Source organism: Pelmatolapia mariae, linkage group LG3_W (assembly GCF_036321145.2).
Source record: "Pelmatolapia mariae isolate MD_Pm_ZW linkage group LG3_W, Pm_UMD_F_2, whole genome shotgun sequence".
NCBI classification, from domain to species: domain Eukaryota; kingdom Metazoa; phylum Chordata; class Actinopteri; order Cichliformes; family Cichlidae; genus Pelmatolapia; species Pelmatolapia mariae.
The window spans coordinates 49877035-49903097 of NC_086229.1; the positions used below are offsets into that span (position 1 = coordinate 49877035).

At 40.2% G+C, this 26063-nt stretch overlaps 1 protein-coding gene across 1 annotated transcript; it reads left to right on the top strand.

The window, feature by feature from the left end:
* The first annotated feature begins 13547 nt into the window (after nucleotides 1–13547).
* Nucleotides 13548–15448, top strand: LOC134624576 (tripartite motif-containing protein 16-like). The gene has a single exon (XM_063469579.1). It carries the CDS (start codon nucleotides 13606–13608, stop codon nucleotides 15289–15291), a length of 1686 nt encoding a protein of 561 aa, XP_063325649.1. The 5' UTR covers nucleotides 13548–13605; the 3' UTR covers nucleotides 15292–15448.
* The last annotated feature ends 10615 nt before the right edge of the window (nucleotides 15449–26063 follow it).

The following is a 26063-nucleotide window of genomic DNA, read 5'->3' on the forward strand; positions in this document are numbered from 1 at the left end:
GAACGGATGGCAACAGGGCAACTTGCAATACTTTCAAAGTAGCTATTTCATTTAAGAGAGGAAACACTACGAATATGCAAAAGCATTTGCTCACAAAACACGCGATAACCTTAAATGAATGTCGTGGGGTTTTTTTTTTTGTTTGTTTTTTTTGCCTGTCCCGTTTGGCTCTTTTGCCATCAGAATTATTGTCTAAAGGCGAAGAAAGATGCCCAACGGATTTACTTTACCAAATTGACCATCCCAGCCTTGCCGTAATGGTCCATTTGATTCACCTTTTATTGTTTATTTTATTTTCACTTGCTGAATACGGGACAGACTTGACTGGGGGAAAGAAAGGGGAGAAAGAAAGAGGGAAAGAAAAACAGCTGAGAAGAGGGACGAGTATAAAGGGCAAAAAACAAAAACAAACAGAATAAGCAGACAAAAAATACATATATCGATCACCTGGATCACCTGTTGAGAAAGAAAACAGAAAACAAGCAGAAGAAAACGAGAGTAATAGAATAAACAACATCACAATGATATATGGGAATATGACAGTAAATACTAAATATTAAACATTATTGTGCAGCACGTAAGATCGACAGCGCACAGTGTGCTTTGAGGTAGGAGCCAAAAAGGGTGTAGTTTGTGTGTGTGATCACCCGTGTGTACACCTGTGAGCATGAGCGCGCTTGTTTTTTAAAAGGTTCCTTTATGTAATGATCTGCTAGAGGGTGTGGGGGGCCACTGCCCCGTCCTCCAGGGCATGAAGCAGGTATGGAGGAGATCAAAACTCCAGACATCCAGAGGCCCCCAGAACACAAGAAACCAAGGAAGACCAACAGAGGGGCAGCCGCGCCACTATCCCAGAAAGAGCTGAGGAGAGTCCCAGATGAGGGGTCACTCAGCAGCCGCGGAGCAGAAGCCAGGGGGGGTTGCAGTGAGCTCCGCCGGCAGCCAGCTGTGCCTGAGTGACCGAGCCCCGGGCCGAGAGGCCGAGGGCACCCCACCTCCGAAGTGGCCCGAGCGAGCCCCAGGCTCCAGGCCCCGATAAGCAGCCACCAAGGAGTGAGCCGGTGTGTACCTGGACACCCATCCCCGGACACAGAGAACCACCAACGCACCGATGTCTGAGGGCGTCCGCCACCAGCAGGGGAAGTGGTGGGGGGAGATAGGCCTCCAAACCTTGGAGGGCCTGAGATGTCCCCAGAGAGGTGGCGTCTGATACCCAACCTGACATATAGACACAGACATACAGGCACACACAGATACAAACATCCATTCCCACCCTCATGCTCTCATAAGCAATTACTCCACACTCAACCAACGTGGAGACAGACATAAAGAGATGCTGTACACACAATCACACTCCCCAAGCGTACTCTAAGAACCGGGTCTAGGTACCCTTGCCCCTGGAGGGGGAAACTGCACCCAGACCCAGGTGGTGTTACCCTTTTCCCTGCGGTGGGGAGAAGCAGACCGCCCCGACTCTGCAGCAGCAGGGAGGCCCCACATTCCACCAGGGTGCATATGTGAAGACTTTGATAAGTCTTCACATATCTCGCGCCAAAACTTCTGAACTGGTGGACAGAACCAAAGAGCGTGGATATAATTGTCCGGTGAATTGGTTTGGCAGTGTGAGCAGTTGTTGGTAGACGTAAAGCCCATCTTGAACATCCGATGACCTGTATAGTGCACTCTATGTAGTATTTTGTATTGAATTAATTGAAGACTGGGATTTCTAATTAGATGAAAGGTTTTTAAGCAAATCTGAGACCAGAAGTTTTGGTCTAAGTTAACTGATAAATCCGCTTCCCGTTTTGCAATAGGAAGTGATATTGATTCATCTGTTTTAGAAAGCATTCTGTATATTTTGGATAGTAATTTTGGGGTTTTAAGAGTAAGAAATTGAACCACACTTGGTGGTGTTTGTAGTTCAACTTGACCCGGTTTAAATTTCTTTTTTACTATGGATTTAATTTGTTAATATTCTAAAAATCTTCTCTTGTTGATCCCATATTGTGTAACTAGTCTGTCAAATGAAATAAATTCTGTTCCTTCTAATATATGTTCTAAATATTTGATTCCTTTATCACTCTAATCTGAAAAGTTTATCATATTGTTGTTTTGTAATATGTCAGGGTTGTTCCAGATAGGTGTACATTTGCATGGGATTAATGAAGACTCTGTCAACTTCAGAAACTCCCACCATGCTGTCAGAGAAGAGCTAATTTTGACGCTTTTGAAGCATTCATGTCGTTGGATGTTTGAGCTGATAAATGGTAGATCTGAAATCTCTAGATTATTGCAAAGTGCTTGTTCTACATCTAGCCAAGGTTCATCTAAGAGGGTATGTTTTAGCCATCCTGAGATAAACTGAAGCCTGTTGGGTAAGAAGTAGTGCTGAAAGTTAGGTAGTTCTAATCCTCCTTTATCCTTGGTCTTTTGAAGTGTTTTTAAGCTTATACGTGGGGGCTTATTTTTCCAAAGGAATTTGGACATATATGAATCTAGAGATCTGAACCAATCTTGTGGCGGTTTAGTTGGGATCATTGAGAATAAATAATTTTATTTTTGGTAATACCATCATTTTTATAGCGGCAACCCTTCCCATGAGTGATATGGGTAGACATTTCCACCTAGCCAGATCACCTTCTACTTTCTTTAAAAGTGGGATATGGTTTAATTTAGTTAGATCTGCAAGCTTGGGAGAAACATTAATACCTACATATTTTATATTTCCCGATTGCAGTGGAGTAGAAGAGGAATTATGGAAGGAGCAATTAATCGGAAGGACTGTAGGTTTTGACCAGTTAATTGAGTAATCTGATATTCTTGCAAAAGAGTTTATCAATTCAATCACCCCAGAGATATTGGTTTCTGAATTTTGGAGAAAGAGTAACACGTCATCCGCATAAAGGCTGATTTTATGTTCCACGTTCTTGCATTTTATGCCCTTAATTACTGAATTCTGTCTAATTGCTGCTGCTAGTGGCCCAATAAAAATTGCAAACAGTGAAGGGGAGAGTGGGCATCCCTGCCTGGTGCCCCTCAGGAGACAGAAGCTGGAGGATGTCTGGTCATTTGTTCTGACACAAGCTGTTGGGGAATTATATAATATTTTTAACCAGTTGATGAAAGAAGATCCAAAACCAAATTTGTGTAAAGTTGCAAATAGAAATTTCCAGTTAACTCTGTCAAACGCTTTTTCTGCATCTAAAGAAAATATTGTAGTTTCAAGGTTTTTACTGTATGAGTAGTCTATCAAATTAAGTAATCTACGTGTATTTGTTGATGAGTGCCTACCTTTTATGAAACCAGTTTGGTCAGGATGAATTAAGAGGGGGGTTATTTTCTCTAGTCTCTTCAAGAGAGCGTTGCAGATTATTTTAAGGTCTACATTTATAAGGGATATTGGACGATAGCTTGAGGGATATACAGGGTCTTTGCCTGGTTTTAGCAGGAGATAAATGTTTGCAGAATTCATATTTGATGGACGTGTGCCATTTTCTTTGATTTCCAACAACGTTCTGTAAAAAACTGGTGCTAGAATCGTCCAGAATTCTTTGTAGAATTCTGCAGGAAAGCCGTCTGGACCTGGAGCCTTTGTCTAGAATTATAACAAGCTGAGAACACATTAGGAAACTCAGGTGTTTTAAGTTCATTCGAACCTCTAATAGGTCTGTAGGTCTCTTGTAAAAGGACAACATCTGCCTGTAGTTTTTTGAGTTGGGTAAATATTTTTAACCTCTTTTCTCTGGAGCCAGCTCCATTTACATTCCATGTAACGAATCTTAGTGCACCCATAGATGTCTGTGTGTAACTAGGGGTGTATGTTGTGTGTGTCGCTTAGACAGGTGGAGAGAATACATCACTTGTTCATAAATAAAGAGAGGGAGAGAGAGAAAAATGTGTGGCGAGATGCTCCCTGAGTCTGACTATGCATGTGCATATTTACTAATATGAGTACGCTGGACTTAATTGTGTGTATCCTGTAGGTCTGTGTGCGCTGTCTGACTGATGTAAATGTGCTGCCGTTGAGCCCTTCTAGATGAAGCGGACCCTGCTTCATCCAGAGGACCCTGCGTCGTTCCAGGATCTCTTTGGGGAACTGGTCGTTCACGCTGAAGTCTGTTCCTTTTAATTCCCTGCCGCGGCTTTTCACATGTTCCTTTTGTTTGAAGTGGCCGAATTTGGCCACCATAGGACGTGGTCTCCCGGCCACAGCCCGAATGGGGCCGAGGCGATGCACCCTATCGAAGACGATGTTCTTCACCGTGTCCTCCGGCAGCTTCAGGTGGGTTTTGATGAAGCTTTTTACCGTGGTCTCCGCATCCTCTCCAGCAGCTTCTGGAATACCAGAAAATACCAGATTATCACGCATGCTACGGGCTTGTAGATCTATAACTGTTTCTTTTATTTTTTTATTTTCTCTATTTAGCTGAATAACACTGTCTGTGAGACATTTCACCGACTTCCTTAGCGTGGCATTTTCAGCAGCGAGCGTTTCCACCTGCTGCTGGCTGAACTCCAGGGACTCTCGCAAGGATTTAAATTCCCGGTGAAGAATCTCCACCAAGGACAGCCATGCATCGAAACTGGACAATCGTTGGTCGATTGACTCCAGTATGTCGACAATATCTTTGCCGGCTGGCGATGTTGTGCCGGGGGAATCTGCCTGGTGAAGTCTTTTCGACGACGGCGTCTCAGATTTGGCCGGGGAAGCTGCACTCTGAGCCTTCTTCATCACGAGATCCTGGAAGCACTGATCAGTGTAATCTTGGAGAGCCTCTAAACTCTCCCCGTTGTTCTCCAGGGTGTTGGAGATGATTTAGACAAATGTTGTTAGTTATAAAACAATTGATAAGTGTATTTGGTAATACTGAAGCTTAAAGGATTTTGTTCAAATCTAAACTACCATTCGCTTTAATTTTCCACCAAAATCTCCGGCGTCTGACGTCAGTTACAACATGAGTTGCTTACCTTGTCCGTCACTTCCGTGGGAAGTTCTGAGATTATGCCAAGCATACAGGCAGGTAAACAGTACAACACAACAAAGAACACATGAAAGAGCACACTGAGCTAACAAAGCGAGGATGTAAAACAATCCCACAACCAGTAAACCAAGAACTAACTGAGAACATCTTTACAAAGAACCACAACAACAGATGACCTAAAATACAAAACTCCAGAATATGGATGGGTATCGAAAACCGGTTCTTGTTGAGAACCGGTTCCCACTGTTTCAATTCCTTGGAATTGTTTGCCATTTTTGCAAACGATTCCTTTATCGATTCCAGTCGCCCAGAATGACGTCACCACGTTGCGGAGTGTCATTTACCTGGCAGGAAACACGGCACCCAAGCGGCTCAAACGCTCAAAAGTTTGGTTATACTTTACGAGAACGGATGGCAACAGGGCAACTTGCAATACTTGCAAAGTAGCTATTTCATTTAAGAGAGGAAACACTACGAATATGCAAAAGCATTTGCTGTCAAAACACGCGATAACCTTAAATGAATGTCGTGTTTTTAATGCCGCTCCGGACTCGTGAATCTCAACCCAGCAGCAGCGGTAACGTTTGCACGTCCTCTCCCGTTAATGCGGCAGGTAAATAATCAACTAACAGTGCATATTATGTTAGCGCGATCTGCCTTATTACAACACCTGCCATTACTGTGCGTTGCATTTAGGTGACCATGATGAGAGAGAGAGACAGAGTCTGGCTGGTGCTCGCTGGCAGTTGTCGCTGCAGTCTACCGGTAGCGTCTCCTTTCAGGCCAGGATAGACAAATGTCACCGTGCAGTGACTAAGTTTGTGGTAAAAGGCTTGCACCCATTTGCCACAGCAGATGCCCCCGATTTTCAGTAAGTGAATGTGTTTAATTGTAGACAGGGACATTACTGGACATTCTTGTGTAATTGCTACAGAATAATTTATGTTATACTTTGTTATTGCTACAGAAGAATATTTATTTTATTGTTTTACATTTACATTTTTTTTCCTGGGGACCCTGTGACACCACTTTGAAGAGCCATAGGCTGTGGATCTCTTAAGATCTCACTGTTGGGTTTGTAAGGCCATGTTACTCCTAAATTTCTATCTTGTTCAAAGAGAAGATATAAAACAAAGTTCTAAGCTAATCGACCTTAGTGTTCTCCTTTTTTTTAAAGAGAATCGATAAAGAATCAAATTGTTAAACAGAATCGAAAATGGAATCGGAATCGTGAAAATCTTATCAATACCCATCCCTACTCCAGAATCACATTTACAGAGGAAACAACAACAAAAATACTTAAAAGTAAAAATTAAACATGCCAGGATACACCTATCAAACTTTATTCTTTTAATTATCAGTTGAAGCTGGTAGTTCATGTAGTTTTGTGTAGTCAGTATAATAATCATCATTTAATGGTTTACACCCACACAGCAACAGGCTAACAGTCCAGTTTAACATTTACAGACCTGCTGCTTTTGGTCACACTGCACCTGCTTTGGATGTTATCAGTCCATACAACGGCCTTTATAAGTCAGACTGTTTTCACTGATGATGAGAGATGAACAAGAAAGTTAAAGATCCAGAACAACAACGATGAGCTGCAGTTTAGTTTGTATCAGTGTCAAAGTCTCCATTTGGTGATTAATTACTTGGTGTGTTATTATTGTGATATGTAGGCTGACAGGCAGAGACAAATGGAGACGAGTCAGTGGTGTAAAATAACACGCATCCATATTTTATTAGACTTTAAACACAGTTATACAGAGTGTCTCCACCTCACTTCACTCTTATTTAGACACAATAACAAAACCTTGACTTGGATCATTATGTCTCATCACGTGTTCCTGGGATCTGTACTATGAAGCTCGTTCCGCATACCTGGGACATCTTTCTGCTTTGTGCCTTCACTTCTCCAGCACTGACGACAACATTTGTTCCAATTTTGCCCCAATTTCCACCAAAATTAAATCAGCTCCAGCTGTGTTTTTTTTATCCACCATCACGCAAACTCTGACATCTTTCAAAAATGTGGACACAACAGGATGCAGCATGTAAAGCACAAAAGTGACTGCACTGAAGCTTTTCCACACTCAGTTTCACTTTTGTTTGGCATTATTTCTTTAAATGTCTTAAAGCAACATCAGAGTTCAATATGGAACAAGTGGTTAATGAAACAGAGATATGAAAAAGTGAAAAAAAAAGTGGAGCTGAAAAGCTGAGAAGAAAGTGGGGAAGAAAGAGTCAAGAAAAAGAATCAGTAAAATGTGTCAGTCTACTCGGCATCGTAGCAGCTGCACCTTCGACAGAAGAACCAGAAACAGTGCCAAAAATACCAGGTCCGAGTTTTTCTCCCCATCCACTCTGTGACAACAGAGCTCTCTGAAGATTTAATCCTATAGTTTCAGTAGAGCTTGTTTTGGTTGTGTAGATTTATCAGATATACTTAAAATTTCTTGTTCAAAGTAAAAGTATCATACATTTTATATTTCACTAACCCAGTTGTGTGGAACCAGTTGACATAACTTGGTGGAGTAAATACAACATGTTATTTATTAGAGTGTGTTTAAAAGTTAAAAGTTTAAAAATTATTGTTGACTTTAAAAATGTCTCTTTTAAGAGTAATCTGGCCAAGAGGACAGCTGAAATTGCAAGAAATGCAAAAATAGTTGTGTAAACATAATTTAAATGGACAAAAGGGAGCTCATTGATTATAATATAAGTACAACTAGAAAGCGAAAATTTCAGAAGAAATTTTAAGTGTGCCTATGCCGCTGCTATTCAGTGTAGTTTGCCATTCATACAGCTACAGAGAGCAAAACTCAGAAGAGCACCCATTCTCCACCATGAACTATGGTAAAAACAAACACCGCTCACACTTCACAGATGACAGCTGTAGCTTTTCAACTCACAGCCCGACACACACCCAAAAAACAGCCGAGAGAGCACAGACTACGCCCGAGAGGCGTGATTGCAGGTGCCGCTCAGGTGGGTCCACCTCCCCTGCAGCAGCACTGCAGACCATGCCCCGCCACACACATCAAACACGTAAAATAAATATTTATGCACTTTTGCATTCACTTTTTGTTTTTTGTTATTTTTTACACAGTGTTCTGAATGATGAACAATGGTCTACAGCCAATCTTGTGTATTATTATACAAACTTTGGTTGTAAGATTCAGATAACTATTTAATAAAAGCTAAATATTTTATATGAGAGTAAGAAAGAAAAGTATATCTTTGTGTCCACCTTTCTCTGTTAATGCCCTACCTGGCCCCCTGGCAAAAGCTTTGCTAGATCCGCCCCTGCACAGTTACCAGCTGTCAGCTACACAAAAAAAGGAGCTTGGTGTATATTTGTCTCTCAGAAACAGTTCATAACTTCCCTTCAACTCATTCATGTCACCTAAGGGTAAAGCTGTTTCTCCATCACCAGTTTAGCTCTGATGATTCAGTAAGGACATCTGGTTTGGAACAGCCGTTTTTACAGCTGTGGCTGCAGCAAACATCAGCTGATACTAGAAATTAAAAGCAAATGAATTCTAACAACAGCTGATCAAGCTTAAACGTGCTGCTGTTGTTTAGCGCGATAAACAAACAAGAGAGAAAAGCCGATCATTGATCAGTTTCATGACTGAAGTTTCAACAGGCGAGAGAATGACAAGGGAGGCTCTCATAAAGTTCAACATCGGTAACTTAGCGCGCACACAGCTGTATAGAAACTCCGTCGTGCTAGCTAGCACGCAGTACGAGTTATTGTAAGTGATTGAAAAAGTCAGCACAACGAAAATAAACTACACCTAAACTCGGTTTATATCTGACCCAAATAGAGTGCAGGTCATAACTTCTTACCTGAAATTCAGTTCACCTCACGCTCCTGCCTTCGCTTTCCCTGATCCACGATTGACCTCCACGTTAGCAAACACCGGTCGATCGGCGGTAGCCTCACCGCCTTGTATGTCTCGTTCGCGGCATGTCCTTTCTGTCACACACCGGTGGATAGCTGCCCTCTGTTGTAGCTCCACCGCCAAACAACTCAGTTATTTTTTCCACATCGACCAGCATCATCGGCCCAAATAAACGAAAAATAAGTCCAGCTAAGACACAGACCCTTGCCGAGCGATCCGGCGATGAAACAAATTTTAGCCACCTCACTATCAGCCAAGCCTGGGTGGTTTTTCACGAAGGGTCGCTAGCGGCGCTAGCTAGCTAAGCTAGCGGCGCTAGCTAGCTAGCCGGCTATCAGCAACACGTAAGAGAACTGTTGCTAAATAAACTACCCCTAAACTCGGTTTATATCTGACCCAAATAGAGTGCAGGTCATAACTTCTTACCTGAAATTCAGTTCACCTCACGCTCCTGCCTTCGCTTTCCCTGATCCACGATTGACCTCTGCGTTAGCAAACACCGGTCGATCGGCGGTCGCCTGCCCCGCCTCGTATGTCTCGTTCGCGGCATGTCCTTTCTGTCATACACCGGTGGATAGCTGCCCACTGTTGTAGCTCCGCATTATAGCACTACCAAACAACTCAGTTATTTTTTCCACATCCAGCTGTAACTCCGATTCTGTGCGAGCATTTGCGAGAGACCGGGGAGGTGAAACGAGAGAGAGAGTCCCCTCGCTGTCCACTTGCAGCCAAGTGCGGCAGCTAGCTAGGTAGCCGGCTAGCTGTCAGGCAGGACCGACGTGGTCAGAGCACTGTCGCTAATATGGGATGTCTTGATAAAACAAGCAGATATTTGAAGTTTACACACCTACATTCTCGCCTGAAAATATCTTAAAAGTTGATTTTGTGACCTAGAAACACTAATAAAAGACATATAAAACGAAGTGGTGGCCGCCATTGTTTAACTCGGCAGAGGTGTGCTATGAATTGTGGGATATGGAGTTTTCCACCAAGCATAGAAGCCATTGTGCTTACCGTAACTATTCAATGGTTGCACAACCTTAAAACCTCCAATGGTTCCTGAAAGCAGCGAGGCTGTGCGCGCCATTGATATTGTCGTCATTACGGTATCCAAATAAGGGTAGACAGGCTGTACCACTCCCGGCATACCACTAGAGAGAGCCAACACACCACAAATAAAGTTTGAAATTTGTTTCAATGGGACCAAAAGATGGCGCCAACACACCACAAATGAAGTCTGTTTATTTGGCGCCAAAAGATGAATTGGCCTAAATTTGCACTAAAATATTAATATTTAAAAAACTATAAAAGTCATAAACACCAAAAGTCATAACATAATAGTCCAGCTCCAGCCGCACAAAATGATCTAACATATGTAACCCTAATGTCAAAACTGTTCGGCAGAGGAGCGCGGGAAAATTTTCACTAAAATATTAATATTAAAAAAACTATAAAAGTCATAAACACCAAAAGTCATAGCACACCATTCCAGATCCGGCCGCACAAAATGAGGTAACATATATGAAGCTTGTCTCAAAACTGCGGGGCGAGATTTGCTGCAAAATTTCAGGCGGAAACTGAAGAATAATAATAATAATAATAATAATAATAATAATAAATCCGACGAATAGTAATATGTGTGCCTCTTGGCATAGGCACACATAATAACACAGTCACAAAGATACTTGAGAAACAGGTAATTTTTAAATTTTATATATAATTTTATATATAACCCCGCCACAATAATAAAGCATTTTTAATTTAATTATAAATAAATTATATATATATTATATTTTATATTATTATATATTTTATATATTATAAATAAATAAAATATTTCTCTTAATTATGTCCTGGGTTTTAACTATTTAATAATAAAAAGGGAAACATCACAAAATACACTTAAGGTTAATTGCGATTTAGCAATTCAATGACACATCCACCTTATTTATTGAAAAGTATTGGTATCGGTATTGGTATCGGTGATACTAGCACGTATTTAATTGGTATCGGATCACTACCAAAATATGCAGTATTGCACAGCACTAATTTGAACAGCTCAAAGTTTGCTTCAACATGTTTTACACCAAGTGTTATTAGCTGGGTGGAGTAAATACAACATTTAATTTCTTAGATTGTATTTAAAAGTGACTGTTTGGATTCATTTAACCAAAATAATTAAAAATTGGTAAATAAATGAAAAATGCATGTTTGAAAATGAGAGTAGGATAAAAAAAATAATCTAAAATGTTAATGACTGAAGAAAGAGGAAAGTACACAGGAGTATTTTAATCTGTTTGATTGGGTCCAGTGAGCTCACAGCGCCTCCAGCAGGTGGATTCCAGTACTGTTTGTTTTTAAAGCTGTAAACAGTTTTCTTCTCTGCTGTCAGTGTCTGTTTGGAGCCAAGTTACTAAAGAGGTCTTTTATTTGAGCCAGTTTCAATGGTTTAAATTTGAAATATCTGTTTGTCTCCTCACTAATGGGACCTAAAATACAACTCAGCTGAAAAGAAAACACAAAAGAGCAGCACCTGGTGGCCAGAGGTGGAAACACAAATGAAAGCAAAGCACACATACATAGCTCCGTCAAGTTTGGTGAAGTGTGCAGCTCTCTGAACACATGAGGCACAGTTCATGTCACAGCCACTGCTGCAGCAAGTGAGGCACAAAAGACAAGATCAGTTTCTCAACATCAAGTACTCCAAGTTTGTTCTTCCTTAGTTGCTAATTCAAACTTGGCAAGTTAACTTAAGTGCCCAGACTTCTGAGCATGGGAGGACACACATACACACTTTCACTGTGATTAATATATAAAATGGAAATTATTAGAGGCCACATAAATAAAAAATATATATTACTGATTTTCTTTAAGTGGAAATGTGGAGTTAACAGTTGTTTGTAGACAAAACTCTTATGGCTTATATACAGTCTACTAAATGCATTGTGTAGATGAGTTAATGAAATTCTACTTCAGAATTGGTATTTATTAAAATTATTTCTCTGTTAGCACATAAACAGTGTGGTGAGAGTTATAAGGCCACTGTGGTGGTGCAGAAAGCTTCATCTGGTCAGAAGGGGAAAAAAAGAAGCAAACTTGCTGGCTGGATTTAATGTGTATGTGTTAGTCCCCATAGGGAAATTACTCCTCTGCATTTAAACCATTCACCCAGTGGGCAGCCACCAGTGCAGTGCCCAGGAAGCAGTGTGCTCAGGGGTACCACAAGGCAGCTGTGGACTCGAACGTCAAGGAAGGTGGTAGGGAAGCAGACTATGCAGACATTTCAGGTTTTCAAGGTGAGCAATTTATTTATAGTGAACTTAATTTAATGTAACTTAACAAAATTTCCCCCCAAATCAACTCTATTAACAAAACTCAACATACCATGGCTCTGGTAACACAGCTCAGCTCAGCTCAGCTCAGCTCAGCTCTCCTCTCTCCTGCATCTGGTAGAGACTGGCTTTAAATAGGGCCATCAATTTCCCTCCAATTGCCCAGCCAGTACCACTCACTCAGCATATTTAGTTATAAAAAGACCATCAATAGGAAATAATTTGGAAAAAAATGACTTATAAAAGTCATTTTCGGCCCTTTGCCGCATGCCCCCCCCCCCCCTGCACTTTCCTCTTCATCTTCACTATTACTATCCAATAAAAGGCAAGGCAAAGGCAACCTATCAGGCAGAGGAGAACCACAACATCACACTGGAGTGGACGTTCACCACCAAACCTGACAGATCCACCAAGACGCTTTTTATCTACTGTTTCCTGATAGCTGATAAACTCTCAGACCTGTATCATCTTCATGAAGGTATTGAGGTGTCAGAGTCTCAGGATGAAAAGTTTTCAGGACGAGTCCAGAGTGACAAAGACGCCCTCAGAGAAGGACGAATCAGACTTCACCTGTCCAGACTTAGGCTGATGACTCGGGTCTGTACGTTTGTAAAGTGAAGACAGATTATGGCTTCAGTGGTGAGTTGATTCAGTGAAAGTTTTACGACATGATCAGTTCACAAACTTATTTTGGATAAGTTGAACCTTTATGGAAATTATAATTTGTTTATTAGTGATATTTACTAAATGAATGTGAGAGACTCAGATGTGTTTGTGTCTCTGCAGCAGTGAGGGATTGTCCTGAACCTGAGAGAAAACCTGAGACATCAAACACAGAGAGATGAGGAAGGATCGCCCGTCAACGCATTAACAAGCTAACTGCGCTAACACGTTAACGTCGTCCAGCCCCACGCACTGGGTGATCCATCATTTTAATGAGATTACCGCTGACAGCACTAATTATTATTATTATTATCATTATCATCATTATTATTATTGTTATTATTATTATTTCTAAAGTTAAGTTTATTTCTATAGAAGAAAGTGTTAACAATCTTAAAAGTTGAGGTGAGCAGTAAATAAAAAGGGTTAAACACACAGTATCGCTCTCAAACTGCTCCTCTTCCTGGAGTGAAGCACAGCCTGATAACCCTCCCTCTTCTTCCTGCTCTTAAACACAGCACCTCCTCTGTGTCCACGTGTTTCCTCGTTCCCTCCCCTTCAGATCTGCACTTTGAAGATGGGTGTAACCAACATGTGGTGACGTGTAAGAGCTGACAGGCTCCATTATCTCCGGAAACACATGTTGTTGAGCTCAGAGCTCAGACTAGTTTCCGTTATAAGAAAGAGGAACTCACACAGTCACTGACACTGAGAGGAGAAATGGCGCAGAAAGTAGTTCAGCTGGACCGAGAAACCTTCTCTTGTTCCATCTGTTTGGATCTACTGAAGGATCCGGTGACTACAGCCTGTGGACACAGCTACTGCATGAACTGTATTAAAAGTTTCTGGGATGAAGAGGACAGGAAGGGACTCCACAGCTGCCCTCAGTGCAGGAAGACTTTCACACCGAGGCCTGTTCTGGAGAAAAACACCATGTTAGCAGCTTTAGTGGAGCAGCTGAAGAAGACTGGACTCCAAGCTGCTCCAGCTGATCACTGCTATGCTGGACCTGAAGATGTGGCCTGTGATGTCTGCACTGGGAGGAAGCTGAAAGCCATCAAGTCCTGTTCATTCTGTCTGGCCTCTTACTGTGAGAAACACCTCCAACCTCACTATGATGCAGCTCCGTTAAAGAAAAACAAGCTGGTGGCCCCCTCCAAGAAGCTCCAGGAGAACATCTGCTCTCGTCATGATGAGGTGATGAAGATTTTCTGTCATACTGATCAGCAGAGTATCTGTTATCTCTGCACAATGGATGAACATAAAGGCCATGAAACAGTCCCAGCTGCAGCAGAAAGGACTGAGAAGCAGAAGGAGCTAAACATCCAGCAGAGAATCCAGGAGCGAGAGAAAGATGTGAAGCTGCTTCAACAGGAGGTGGAGGCCATCAATGGCTCTGCTGATAAAGCAGTGGAGGACAGTGAGAAGATGTTCACTGAGCTGATCCGTCTCATCCAGAAAAGAAGCTCTGATGTGAAGCAGCAGGTCAGATCCCAGCAGGAAACTGAAGTGAGTCGAGTCAAAGAGCTTCAGGAGAAGCTGGAGCAGGAGATCGCTGAGCTGAAGAGGAAAGACGGCGAGCTGGAGCAGCTCTCACACACAGAGGATCACAACCAGTTTCTACACAACTACCCCTCACTGTCAGCACTCAGTGAGTCTACACACTCATCCAGCATCAATATTCGTCCTCTGAGCTACTTTGAGGATGTGACAGCAGCTGTGTCAGAGACCAGAGATAAACTACAGGACATTCTGAGAGAGGAATGGACAAACATCTCACTGACAGTCGCTGAAGTGCATGTTTTACTGTCACCACCAGAGCCAAAGACCAGAGCTGGATTCTTAAAATATTCACATGAAATCACACTGGATCCAAACACAGCACACACACATCTGTTATTATCTGAGGGGAACAGAAAAGTAAAATTTATGAAACAACAACAGTCTTATTCTGATCATCCAGACAGATTCACTCAAAATTTTCAGGTCCTGAGTAGAGAGAGTCTGACTGGATGTTGTTACTGGGAGGTGAAGTGGAGAGGGGCAGCAGTTTGTGTAGCAGTTGCATACAATAATATCAGCAGAGCAGTGTTTGGAAATGAATGTGGATTTGGATACAATGACAAATCTTGGGCATTATATTGGTTCAAAGGAAGTTATACATTTCGGCACAACAAAGTCGAAACTGACCTCTCAGGTCCTCGGTCCTCCAGAGTAGGAGTGTACCTGGATCACAGAGCAGGTATTCTGTCTTTCTACAGCGTCTCTGAAACCATGACTCTCCTCCACAGAGTCCAGACCACATTCACTCAGCCGCTCTATGCTGGACTTTATATTTATGGAGATGGAGCCACTGCAGAGTTGATTAAAGTCAAAAAGAGAAGACAGGTTCATGTTGATCCCTGACCATTATATGTACTTGTGTAGTTTCTAAATGAGGCTTTACATTTTAGAAGCTGAGAAGTTCAGTGGTCCATTGATGTGTGAAAATAATATATCACTGATTCAAACTGTACTTACATTTATATACTACTCTTCATATTCAGCATGTTTGAAATCTTTCATCAGTCTGGTTAGTGGTTTTATTCTGTAGTTGCTGTAGTGGGTTGTCAAATGCAACAATATATTGGAGCTGAAGTGATTCATCAGTTAGTCAATGATTAGAGAATTGATTGTTTTATCATTATTTTAGTCACATTTAAAGCTGGTTCCAGTTTCTGAAATGTGAAGATTGTTGATTTTCTTGAACATATATGATCGTAAACTTGATGTATTTGTGGTTGAACTTTTAAAATGTAACAAAAATTAAATACTTAATGTTTGACATTTAATATTATTTTTCATATGAAAAGTTTGATCACACTTGATCATTTATACATTAAAATACAGACACTAAATGATACAGGTCTGTATGTTGTGGAGGATAGACATGTTTCATTGCCCTGAGCTGTGTCTGGCAGGCAGAGCGTCTCCACAAATCTGATGCTTTTGATTTGGAGAAAATGAGCTGAGGGAGACACCTGGAATCTCAGCCTGGACACAAAGGGAATAAAATCAGCAGAGTTATACACAAGTGGTGATGTTGAATGATTGGCAAATAAACATCAGTTTTAATAATGGACAAAACTGGTTGAAATCGTTCCTCCAAAGCTTCTTTAGAAACTTGGCTTCAAAGAGGAAAACTGTTTTTTTGTTTGTTTGTTTTTTCATGTTTACACATGTTTTCTTCTTCTCTCATACATAAAATACAGTTCTTAATCTTAGTAACATGAAAATCTATTTTGTTGTCTTGTTTTAAATGTGTTCTCTAAATGTGCCTCATCCAGTCTGTATCCTGGACCCTGAGCAAATACAAGAATGAACACCAGGCTGAAACAGACACAGCAGGGACTCAGCAACTCGGAGTCAGCATACAGTCAAAGACAAATCAAGGAGGCCGTTTACAAGTCCATAAATCATAATGATGACCAGTCTGAACTTTTCTGTGTCTGAATGTCAGGTCATGCTGTGGAGCAGAGAAGATTGTTTGGGTAGAAGTGGAGGACAAATGCTTTTTTATTCATGCTTTGCCTGAAAAGTCTGCAGAAGTTTCAGTGTCTCATGAAGAATATAAAGTTTCTCTTCAGCGCATTATCTCTGTAAATAGGCTCCAAATGCAGAAAAAAAATCCTCAAATTGCTCTTACTGTGGTGCTTAATGCTACAATTTATACTGTGATTTTTGACGGGATCAGAAATGATCAGCCTCTCTAGAGATGGTTTGGACACAGAGAGAGAGATGTCAGACAAATGATGCTGAACACAGAGGAGACCAAAGACAAAGTGCATGACTTTGGTGAAGGAGGACATGCAGACTGAGGCAACATGTAAGCAAGTGCTTTCTGAAAAAAGTCAGATGAAGGCTGACCCGAATTTGGAAACAAACTTGTTCTGCCTTTTATAAGTTAAATTGGATATTATAGTTGTAAACTGCCCTAGACCTCCCTCTAGTGGCTGCTTTGTAATATGGGTTTGGTTACTTTGGGAAGGGAAAAAATGAGAACGTGAAGAAGAAATCAAAGATGGCGGAAAGTGATGCCGAAATGTTATCGTTCTAAGCTGATACAGACCTTAAAATGTTGTTGCCTTGGACAAGATATGTCTGTAAGTATGAGTGACGATAAAATAATTATCTTTTTTTTTTGTGTAAAAATGGTACGATAATTTGTACATTTGAAACTTTCATCTTGTTAGCTTGCAGTAAGAGTGTAACAAGCTAGTTTACAATGTTAGTTAGCTAAAACAGTATTTTGTACTTTCAGTTTTACGATGGTCAAAGAGAAGGCAATGGTCAGAGGCCATTCTTCAATAAATCAGCGCAAAAAGGAAAATAAGTCTGGTTATTGGAGCATCATTATCTCGCTGTCTAGCTGGTGAAACTAAGAAACTCAGGGCAAGGACAGCACAAAACTCAGTTTTTAAGTTTTTTTTTACTTCTTTTTTTATGAAGTTAAAATTAGCTTTCACCTGAAAAATAACAAACAGCAAATAGAACAATACTACATTCTCACACACACACACCTACACACACACACACACACACACTTTGCTTTCACGTTTTCTGAACTTTAAGTCTGAAGTGTGAAGGACACAAAGATCAGCTGTTCTCTGGTTACCTGCTGGAAATTAAATGCTTGTGTATTTAAATTTTGCAGTGCCGCCACTGTAATATTATGAGACTTGTTAACAACCCCTCCCCACCCACGTCACCAGTCATGGTGTGAGTAACCAGCTTCAGTCAGGCCACAACACAACGACTCTATACTCAAAGTCCTTTGCATTACTTCCAAGCACTTTGTTCTCCAATCTGTGTCTTTATATATTTCTCCTGTTTGTTATTTATTCCTCTTGTGTTACTATTAATATTTGATTCCTGCACAGTTTGTGTGGAGCACCCATAATTTTGTTGTACATGTACAACGACAATAAAGAGCGATTCTATTCTTTTTTTAATATTAAAACAACTGAGCTAACCTTTTTCATTTTTTTAACATTGTTGATTAAACTAAAAAAGAAAATTACAACTAAAAGTTTTGCAATGAGACATTTTTTTTACACTGTGTGTGAACTTCAGCTTTCAGCAGTTCAGCTCTTCGCAGGTGAATGGTTCAGACTATTTCAGCAGTTTCAACAAGTTTGCCCAAATATTTTAACACTTCAAATAATCCAACTCAGATATTCAGCTTTCAGCATTTACTCTGCATTTTCTTAGGAAATGTGTTCTCTGATTTGTTTATTGTTTGTTTAACATCCTCTGGTTTTCCACCTCTACGTTGGATCCTGTCACAGCTGTCACAGAGTGAGAGCATTCAGCAGTCGCCATCACAGTTTCTACATTTTCATCACTTTAAATGGTGACACATTTTAGATGTTTTGACAAATGACTCACTCTGTATCCTGGAGCCTGCATGAATGAAAGAATGGACACCAGAGTGCAACAGCCACAGCATGAACTCAGGAGGGGTCAAAAGTTATCAACCATCACTATGACAAGCAGTCGCTGATCTGAGTTTCTCAACATCTGAACATAAAGTGAAGATATTCTGATCATTTTCAGCTGTGTGTTTGAACAATAACTTGACAACTTAACAACATAAAATGCTTCTTTTTCTTTTACTGGGCCTCTGTGCATTTCATATATTCACATCTATTCATTTGGTGAGAAATCTAACTTCATTACACCATTTGATTATTTTATGAATGCAGATACCAGTTTGATTAAATGTGTGAAAACAGATGATCAACACTTTTCTCTTGGCTGTCAGATCTCATATACAGCACATAAATATGTTTCTCTCTCAGAGTTGAATGAGCATGCCCAGCCATACAGAGGGGGTCTCCTGAAGGCTGCAGTGGGAGTCTGCCAGACCAGGACTGTGTGGGACCGCCCCGAGTACAACAGCTCAGCACATCATTGTGGTAAAGAACAGAGTTTTTGCATGTGTTGCTACAGCACTGCAGACATTTATGAAACTGTGTGATAATCTGGGATGTTGTGGTATCTGCAGTTTGTTTTTCTCTCCTCTTCTGAGCTCTGGTTGGGTTCTGCTCACTGTGGGCGGAGTCAGTTTCCAGCGCTGGTCAGTGCACACCTGCACTCCATCAAGTAGTAACGAAGCCACTGCTTCTTGTTTCTTTAGCTCTTCTGCATTAACCCTGTTTTTCCCGTGTTTCCAGTGCACCGGTCTCTTTACCTGGTTTCTCCAGGGCTCATGCCTGAACGCTCACTACCTCCCTCCCCTCCTGGACTCCATTCTCTCTCTGTCACATGGCACCTCTGTATCCAGCATCCTTTACAGATCTACATGGACAGTAAACAGAGGCTGATCCCAACGTGATTAACGTAGGTGAAGCTCTGGGAATATCTGAAAGTTTATTTTTTCCCCCTGTGGTGAAAACTGGACATTTTGCATATCTTTAAAAACTAAAATGAGAAACATTATCTTAATGTTTCAAAGAAACACATAATTTGCTGTGTGTGATTAACCCAGGTCAGTGGACTGAATTCATTGGGTGAGATATTCTGTGTCAGACTGGTCTTGTTATTGTTGTTGTTTCTTACACACAGAGGAGGCATAACAACATCATTTATATCAATAAGAATTTATTTGGAAACTTATATCAAACAATGCATTATTCCTTTACAGTACTATTCTCGCACCATATGTTTCCACAGGATACACATTAATGCATTCCATGTGTAAAATTATGCTTTTCACTTTAAGTAGTTAATACTAGTTGTTTATACAACTACTACTGTAATACTACAGTTGTTTGTCACAAAATTGACCTTGGCACTCACCCATGCTGCGCTGTGTGTGGCTAATAGCCGTGGCTTTAAGGAGCTGAATTTCACTGACATTCAAAGGTCTCTGGCTGATTTAAAGCTAGTGTTCTCTTTCTGTGCAGATGCCCCTTAAAGTGGGCATGAAACACTACACATAAAAAGGCAAATGTACATTATGGATCCCTGCTCTCAAAAACTTATAAAGATGAATTTAAGAAATAAGTGTTTAAAGTTTTTAAAATAAGTTTAGCTCCAAGTTGTGCACCAATGGAAAATGTAACTGTTAGCTGTAATGTTCAGGTTTGTAAAACACTTTATAAATGACGACTGTGTGGAGGAGAGTCTGAGTGACTCAACCAACACTCAAGTGTTTCCTTGCTAAGCCAATAACAACAACAATATACACAAAAACACATTTGTGTCCTTTGATAACTATTTATAGTGTGTAATCTTTATCATGGTGTTAACTGTAGTCGGGCTTTCCTGAGTAATGTGATCATAAAATATAATTATGTAGTTACAGGATGAGTCTGGAATATTTCTGACATAAAACACAATTAAACATATTTACTTTGAACCTTTGATGCTAACAGCTAACTCACCAGGATAATACATCCAACAGTCAAATACCCGTTGTTGTGTTGTCAGTAAAAAAAAAAGAAGAAAAAAACTTCACACATCTCAGTGGCACTACCTGTGTGTGTGTGTGTGTCTTCTTACCTAACAAGGACGGGATTCTCCTGGGAGCTCCACTCTCTCCTGAACATACCTGACACAATCAACCACCTGCCATCATCTGTGGATCAGCTGGGACCTGACTTTCAGTCTTTGCCTGAGGGCGTCTGTAGGTGCCAGACGTCTGCTTTCTATTTTTATTTACGATTAAGTTCATGTTTGTTTTATAATTCATAGATTTGTTATGTAATTCATCTTTTCAGGATTAATAAATTTGAAAATGTATGTTGTGTTTACATAAAGTAATGATATGTCACTGCTTGGGATTAGAATCTAAAGGAGGTGCTTTAGTTTAAGTATGTAAGTGCAAAGGGCAGCTGGAAAAGCTGTGTGACTGGAAAGAGGAGAAGCATGGACAGAGAGGTTAGGAGTCTCATGGTTTTCTGACCGTGTGCAGGTAGTTCTGGATTTGGAACTGTCATGCTTATTTAGGAAGGAGTTCATTGTTATGTCTTCAGTTTGTAATAAATAAACAATCTTCAAGTCATAATGCAACTGGAAGCATTTCTTTGGAAATCAGGAACGCGCGTCAGCCATAGACCCTTTTTTGAACTTGGACTACTGGAAATTACCCTACAGTGTTCTAGTGGAGGACATTGCAGAGAGTGTTTGTGGCTGAGGAGGAGAGACGCGTTTGTGGAAACACAGGAGTTTATAATGCTTGGATGTGTGGAATCGACCCCCCTATGATTTTGTGAACTGGAAACTCTTGAACTGTGAATATCAAAAAGACTTTGTAAATAGCAAAATTCACCATCACTGTAAATTAAATCACTTAATTTGCACAACTGTGTTCTGCATTTGATTCCGGCCAGGCACAATATGACACAGCTCATGCAATATCTGCTGATTGCTAAATTCATTTGTCTAAAGCTACAAAGAGCAGCCCATCTCAGAGTCAGCTGATCACAACGTATTATGATTTTAAATGAGTTACAAATTATTTTTTAACTTCTTCGTAATTGATTCTTTTTCCCATTCAAATCAGGTGTTCCAATCACAGATGTTTAAAGTCCAGCATCTGCTTTTACAAACATTTGTGAAAGAATGTGCTGTTCTCAGGATCTCAGTGAATTGCTCCTAAAAATTCAACCCTCAACTGCTTGTGGTATTATAACAAACCTGAAGTAATTGGGAAAGACAGGAACTCAGCCAGTCAAATCAGGCCTTCTCGTCCAACATCAGTGTCTGACCTCACATATATGTGTCTGGAAGAATGTTCAAAAAGTCCCATAAACACTCCTAAACCTTGTGGAAAGCCGTCCCAGAAGAGTTAGTTACAAAGGGTGGACTGACATCATACTAAACCTTGTGGATTAAGAATGGGATGTCCCTCAGTTTTATATGTGTGTGAAGGCAGTTGAGCAAATACTTTTGGTAATACAGAGTATGTATCAACATACGCAGTTTAAGTGCTGACTCATGTCAGGTTAGTATGACCCCATATGGAAAAGATATATATAAATCTTATAAAGTTTGTATCTGTCTTGTGTGAAACTTGTATGAAAAGCAAGAGTGAAAACAGATATAAGATCCCTTGAAAAATTATATAAATGAAACTTGTATGTTTTGGATACTTACTAAAACAATATATGAAAGTAATGAGAAAGTGGCCACTTTCATGAGTATATCATATAAGTTTTTACTATTTCTTTTCCATATGGGACTGTAGTACTCTAACTTGCATTACTTACCAAAATTACACCTGACAATAATTACACATGTGATCAAGCACTTGTCACACACAGTTTGAGTTAGACTGATGACTCAGGTTTGATTTGGTAGAAGATGAACTGAACAGGTGTTCAAAAGGACCTATTTTGTGAACTATAGGGTTGTTTTGATTGCATGAGGACGCTCTGTGACTACTTTCTGGAAGTCTGAGAAAAGTCACTTGGATAGAAAGAGTTCCACCTGAAAGGGTCCAAGAGGAAGCCATGATCTACAGGAAAACATACAAAAATGTTTTTTTCCACATGCAAAAGTTCAGGGTCAGGTGAAATTAATGGCTGATTCATTTTTGTTGAATCCAAGCATTAAATAAACTATTTAATTTGTAATTAAAGTGAAAGCAAAGTGTTTCATAGGCATTTGTACTGTTGGTGAAGTGCTTATGAGAGCAGAGAAGGTTTGGGAAAAAGAGACTTAGAAACTCCTTTGACTCGGCCTTTTGTGAATCGATTAGAAGTTTTCACTGTTCACTAATCAGCCAAGTCAGTCACACCACTTTAAAGTGAGATCGTCTGTTGGGTTGTGACGTTGTCTCATTCAAAATTAAATCCGTGAGGTGAAAGTAGGTTTAAACACTTCCTGTGTTCATCTCAGAGAAAGGCCCTCACAATACCAAGAGCTTTGTAATCAGAAACAACTTCACATTCAACTAACGAACCACTAAGAGCATCGTGGTGCTTATATGGAAGAAGGTGATGTGTTTGTACCTTTTGTTTTTTGTGTTCCTGTTTCTAGAATGAAAGTTTGCTGGTATTTGCTGATATACGCAGGGTCTGACAATATTCTGCACACAATGAAGAGATTTTAGGAGAATACAAAAAGCTGCCATTACTTAGTTTTTACTGAGTTTATTTAAACCAACTAGTGAGGACCAACGAATTTCATTCAGTTTGTGTTGTTTGTATTGACTGAGGTTTGTGTAGCTGTTGTGACATTGATGTCTTGGAAGGAAACTACTTAGTTTTTGTGGTCTGGAGTCTATGGGGACTATTTCCTGTAGACTGTCTTCTTGGAGATGACTTAATATGTCCTGTGACTTATTAAAATGGAACCAGTTTCAGCACAAACAAACACAGAAATCTCAATGTCTTACTTGATCTAGAAGAACTTACAATACTGTTTTTTAAACTTGCTGTGAGTCTAAAAATTCTTAAACAATGCAGGAAGCAGTTTGTATGAAGAAATTAATCCCTGAATTTTTAAACTCAGCTTCCCCACTTTTTAACAAAACCACATTACTCCATCTTCATTACACAACACCAGCCCTCTGTTAGATATGCAATCAATTTAAAACTTTTATTGATTAGATTTGAAGCCTCGCACGGTCTCCTACTTTAGGATCCTAACTCAAGGGTTCAGGAAATGAGTTTAAGGGTCTGAGCTAACCTGCATAAATTCAGTCATTTTGTTTAAGTCACGTCTTAAAAAATAAATTCATGGGACTGCTCTCCCCAAGTTTATTTGAAGTTTGTTTCCTATAAAGCATCCCACACCAACAATCCCATGCCAGCCATCTGAACTCAAAAGTTGGTGTCTCAGGTTGGAGTAGATGTGCAAAGAAAAAAGAAATCAAAACACAGACACTTGTATGTTCAAAGTTTAAACGAGAACATTGAACCTATCCAGTCCACTGAATCCAGAGTAGTATTTGCTGTAGTATAAAGTCACAAGGTGGCGCTATTTTACCAAATAAAACGGGAAACACTAAAGTCTGTTAACTCTCAGACTCTTCCACTGACTGTCAGTCAGTAAATACAACAAAAGCATCTTGGAGTGAGAGCTGATAATGTTAATTCCATAAACATGTTGTGTATATCACAGTGTAAGTTTTAAACATCATAAGTCAGCAGGTTATTATAATATACAAAAAGCAATATTATAAATGAGTTTACTTCAAGCTCACAGCCATCATTCAGTAGTTGCTTAAATTAAATTAAATTTCTTATTCTGTTTTTATGCAGACTTTGCCATCAGTCTATATATTAAACAGCTTACAGAGCTCCAAATTACAACAAGAGAGTGTTATCTATTATCACATGCTATTTCATCTCCTTCCTGATGTACCTGGTGCGTCTCCTCCAGCCCCATGCTGTGCAGCCAATTGTTTTTGTTTACGTCATTATTTCCTGCATCTACACCTATGATGAATATTCAGAGGTGAGGCTGCCGGAGACTGGTGCCACCAGGCCCTGTGACCACCACCAGTAGACAACGGGTGAAGTGTCTTGCCCAAGGACACAACAACCGAGACTGTCCGAGCCGGGGCTTGAACCGGCAACCTTCCGATTATAAGACAAACTGCCAACTCTTGAGCCACGATCGCCCCGAATAAACAATGGAGAGAAAACTGAAACTCTATCAGGTGCTTCCTGGCTTGTTTTGATTGCTTCATTTAACTCAGTCACTACTTGTTGAAAACCGGTTATTTAAATTCAGGTTGTCCTACACTGAAACATCAGTAACTGCTCATGGCAACTGTCAGCAAACCAGTAAGCCCGTTCCTGATTATATCATTAAACTGGATCACACCCTCTGACTCATCATCTAAACAGATTTATTTGTTGATTATGTTAAATTTCACTGTCAGTAAGGAATTTTATAATTATATCTAATTAAAATGAATAATTCACAGAAATCATTGAAATAAATATTTGAAATTATGTTATTTTCTCCCAGGAAAAAAGTTTCACTTTTAGTTTGAAATTTGCTAGTATTTTTACATAAATTGTTATGGCTATACTAATTTAATAAACCAATTATGCAGTGGGTCCATCAGATCCTCCAACACTGGCTCAGTAAGAGCACAAGGGATAAATTCTTTTAAGAGTTATTGGTGACTTTCTGCCATCGATACGTCCTTCTCTCTGTAGATGCAGTAATTTGCCTTGATCTGAATTATGAGAAGGGGCTCTGCTTGCTTTAACATAGACTGTGCCATTTATTTTGTCTTGCTGTTGCTGAGGAACAGTGATGGGAATAACGGCGCTACTAATGCTGCTACTTTTTTGAGTAGCGAGTAATCTAACGAATTACTATTTTCATCGTTACAACGCCATTAGCATTACTAACAAGAAAATGCGGTGCGGATGTGTTACTATTTTTCAACACACACACGGTTGAAGCAGTCTTCCGCTTACTGGGAGGTAGGTGGGCAAAACAATCGCACAAGTGCTGCTGATTGGCTGAGTAAGAATAAGGTAGTAAACCAATCAGAGGTAGATTTGGACGGATGTTCACATACAAACAGACAGCACAGTAACAGAAGTCATGGAGAGCCCGGATAATTCGAAGGTAGCATTTTTTAAGTGGAGGTACAGACATTATTTTCCACTCAAAGAGATAAAAGGCAAGAATCTGTATGTGAAATGTAACCTGTGCACTGGAACAAAGTGCCTTTCCACATCAGTTACAAGCAATTCAAATCTTACGAAGCACCTCTCAACGTCACATGCTTCAACAAAACTGGTCGCCAAGATTGACGTGTAGCAGGAGCAGCTCAAACCCAGGTGAGGCTCACATGAGCTCAGCGAGCGATGGAGATGGAGAGACGCAATCCAAGCAGTCTAAGCTTGACAAACATCTGTAACTGTGACACAGACTGAATTAAACAAATTGATAGTCAGGTATGTCGTTGAGAACATGCTGCCTTTATCAACAGTCGAGTCGGATTCCTTCAAGTCTCTTATTGCCAAGATACCAGCAAGAGGAGGGGTCGGCCCGCCATGCAGAAAGACTTCTTCCAAATACATTGACACCGAGTATGCTAAAATGAATGTCGAGCTCAAAAAGACATTTAATGAGTTAGAATACGTCTCTACTACATCAGATATCTGGACTGCATATAATAAAAGCTGTCTTGGTGTAACAGTACATTGGATAAATCCACA

What these genes read in the sequence shown, in the direction of transcription:
- LOC134624576 (XM_063469579.1), top strand. Translation starts at nt 13,606, where the DNA reads ATGGCGCAGAAAGTAGTTCAGCTGGACCGAGAAACCTTCTCTTGTTCC.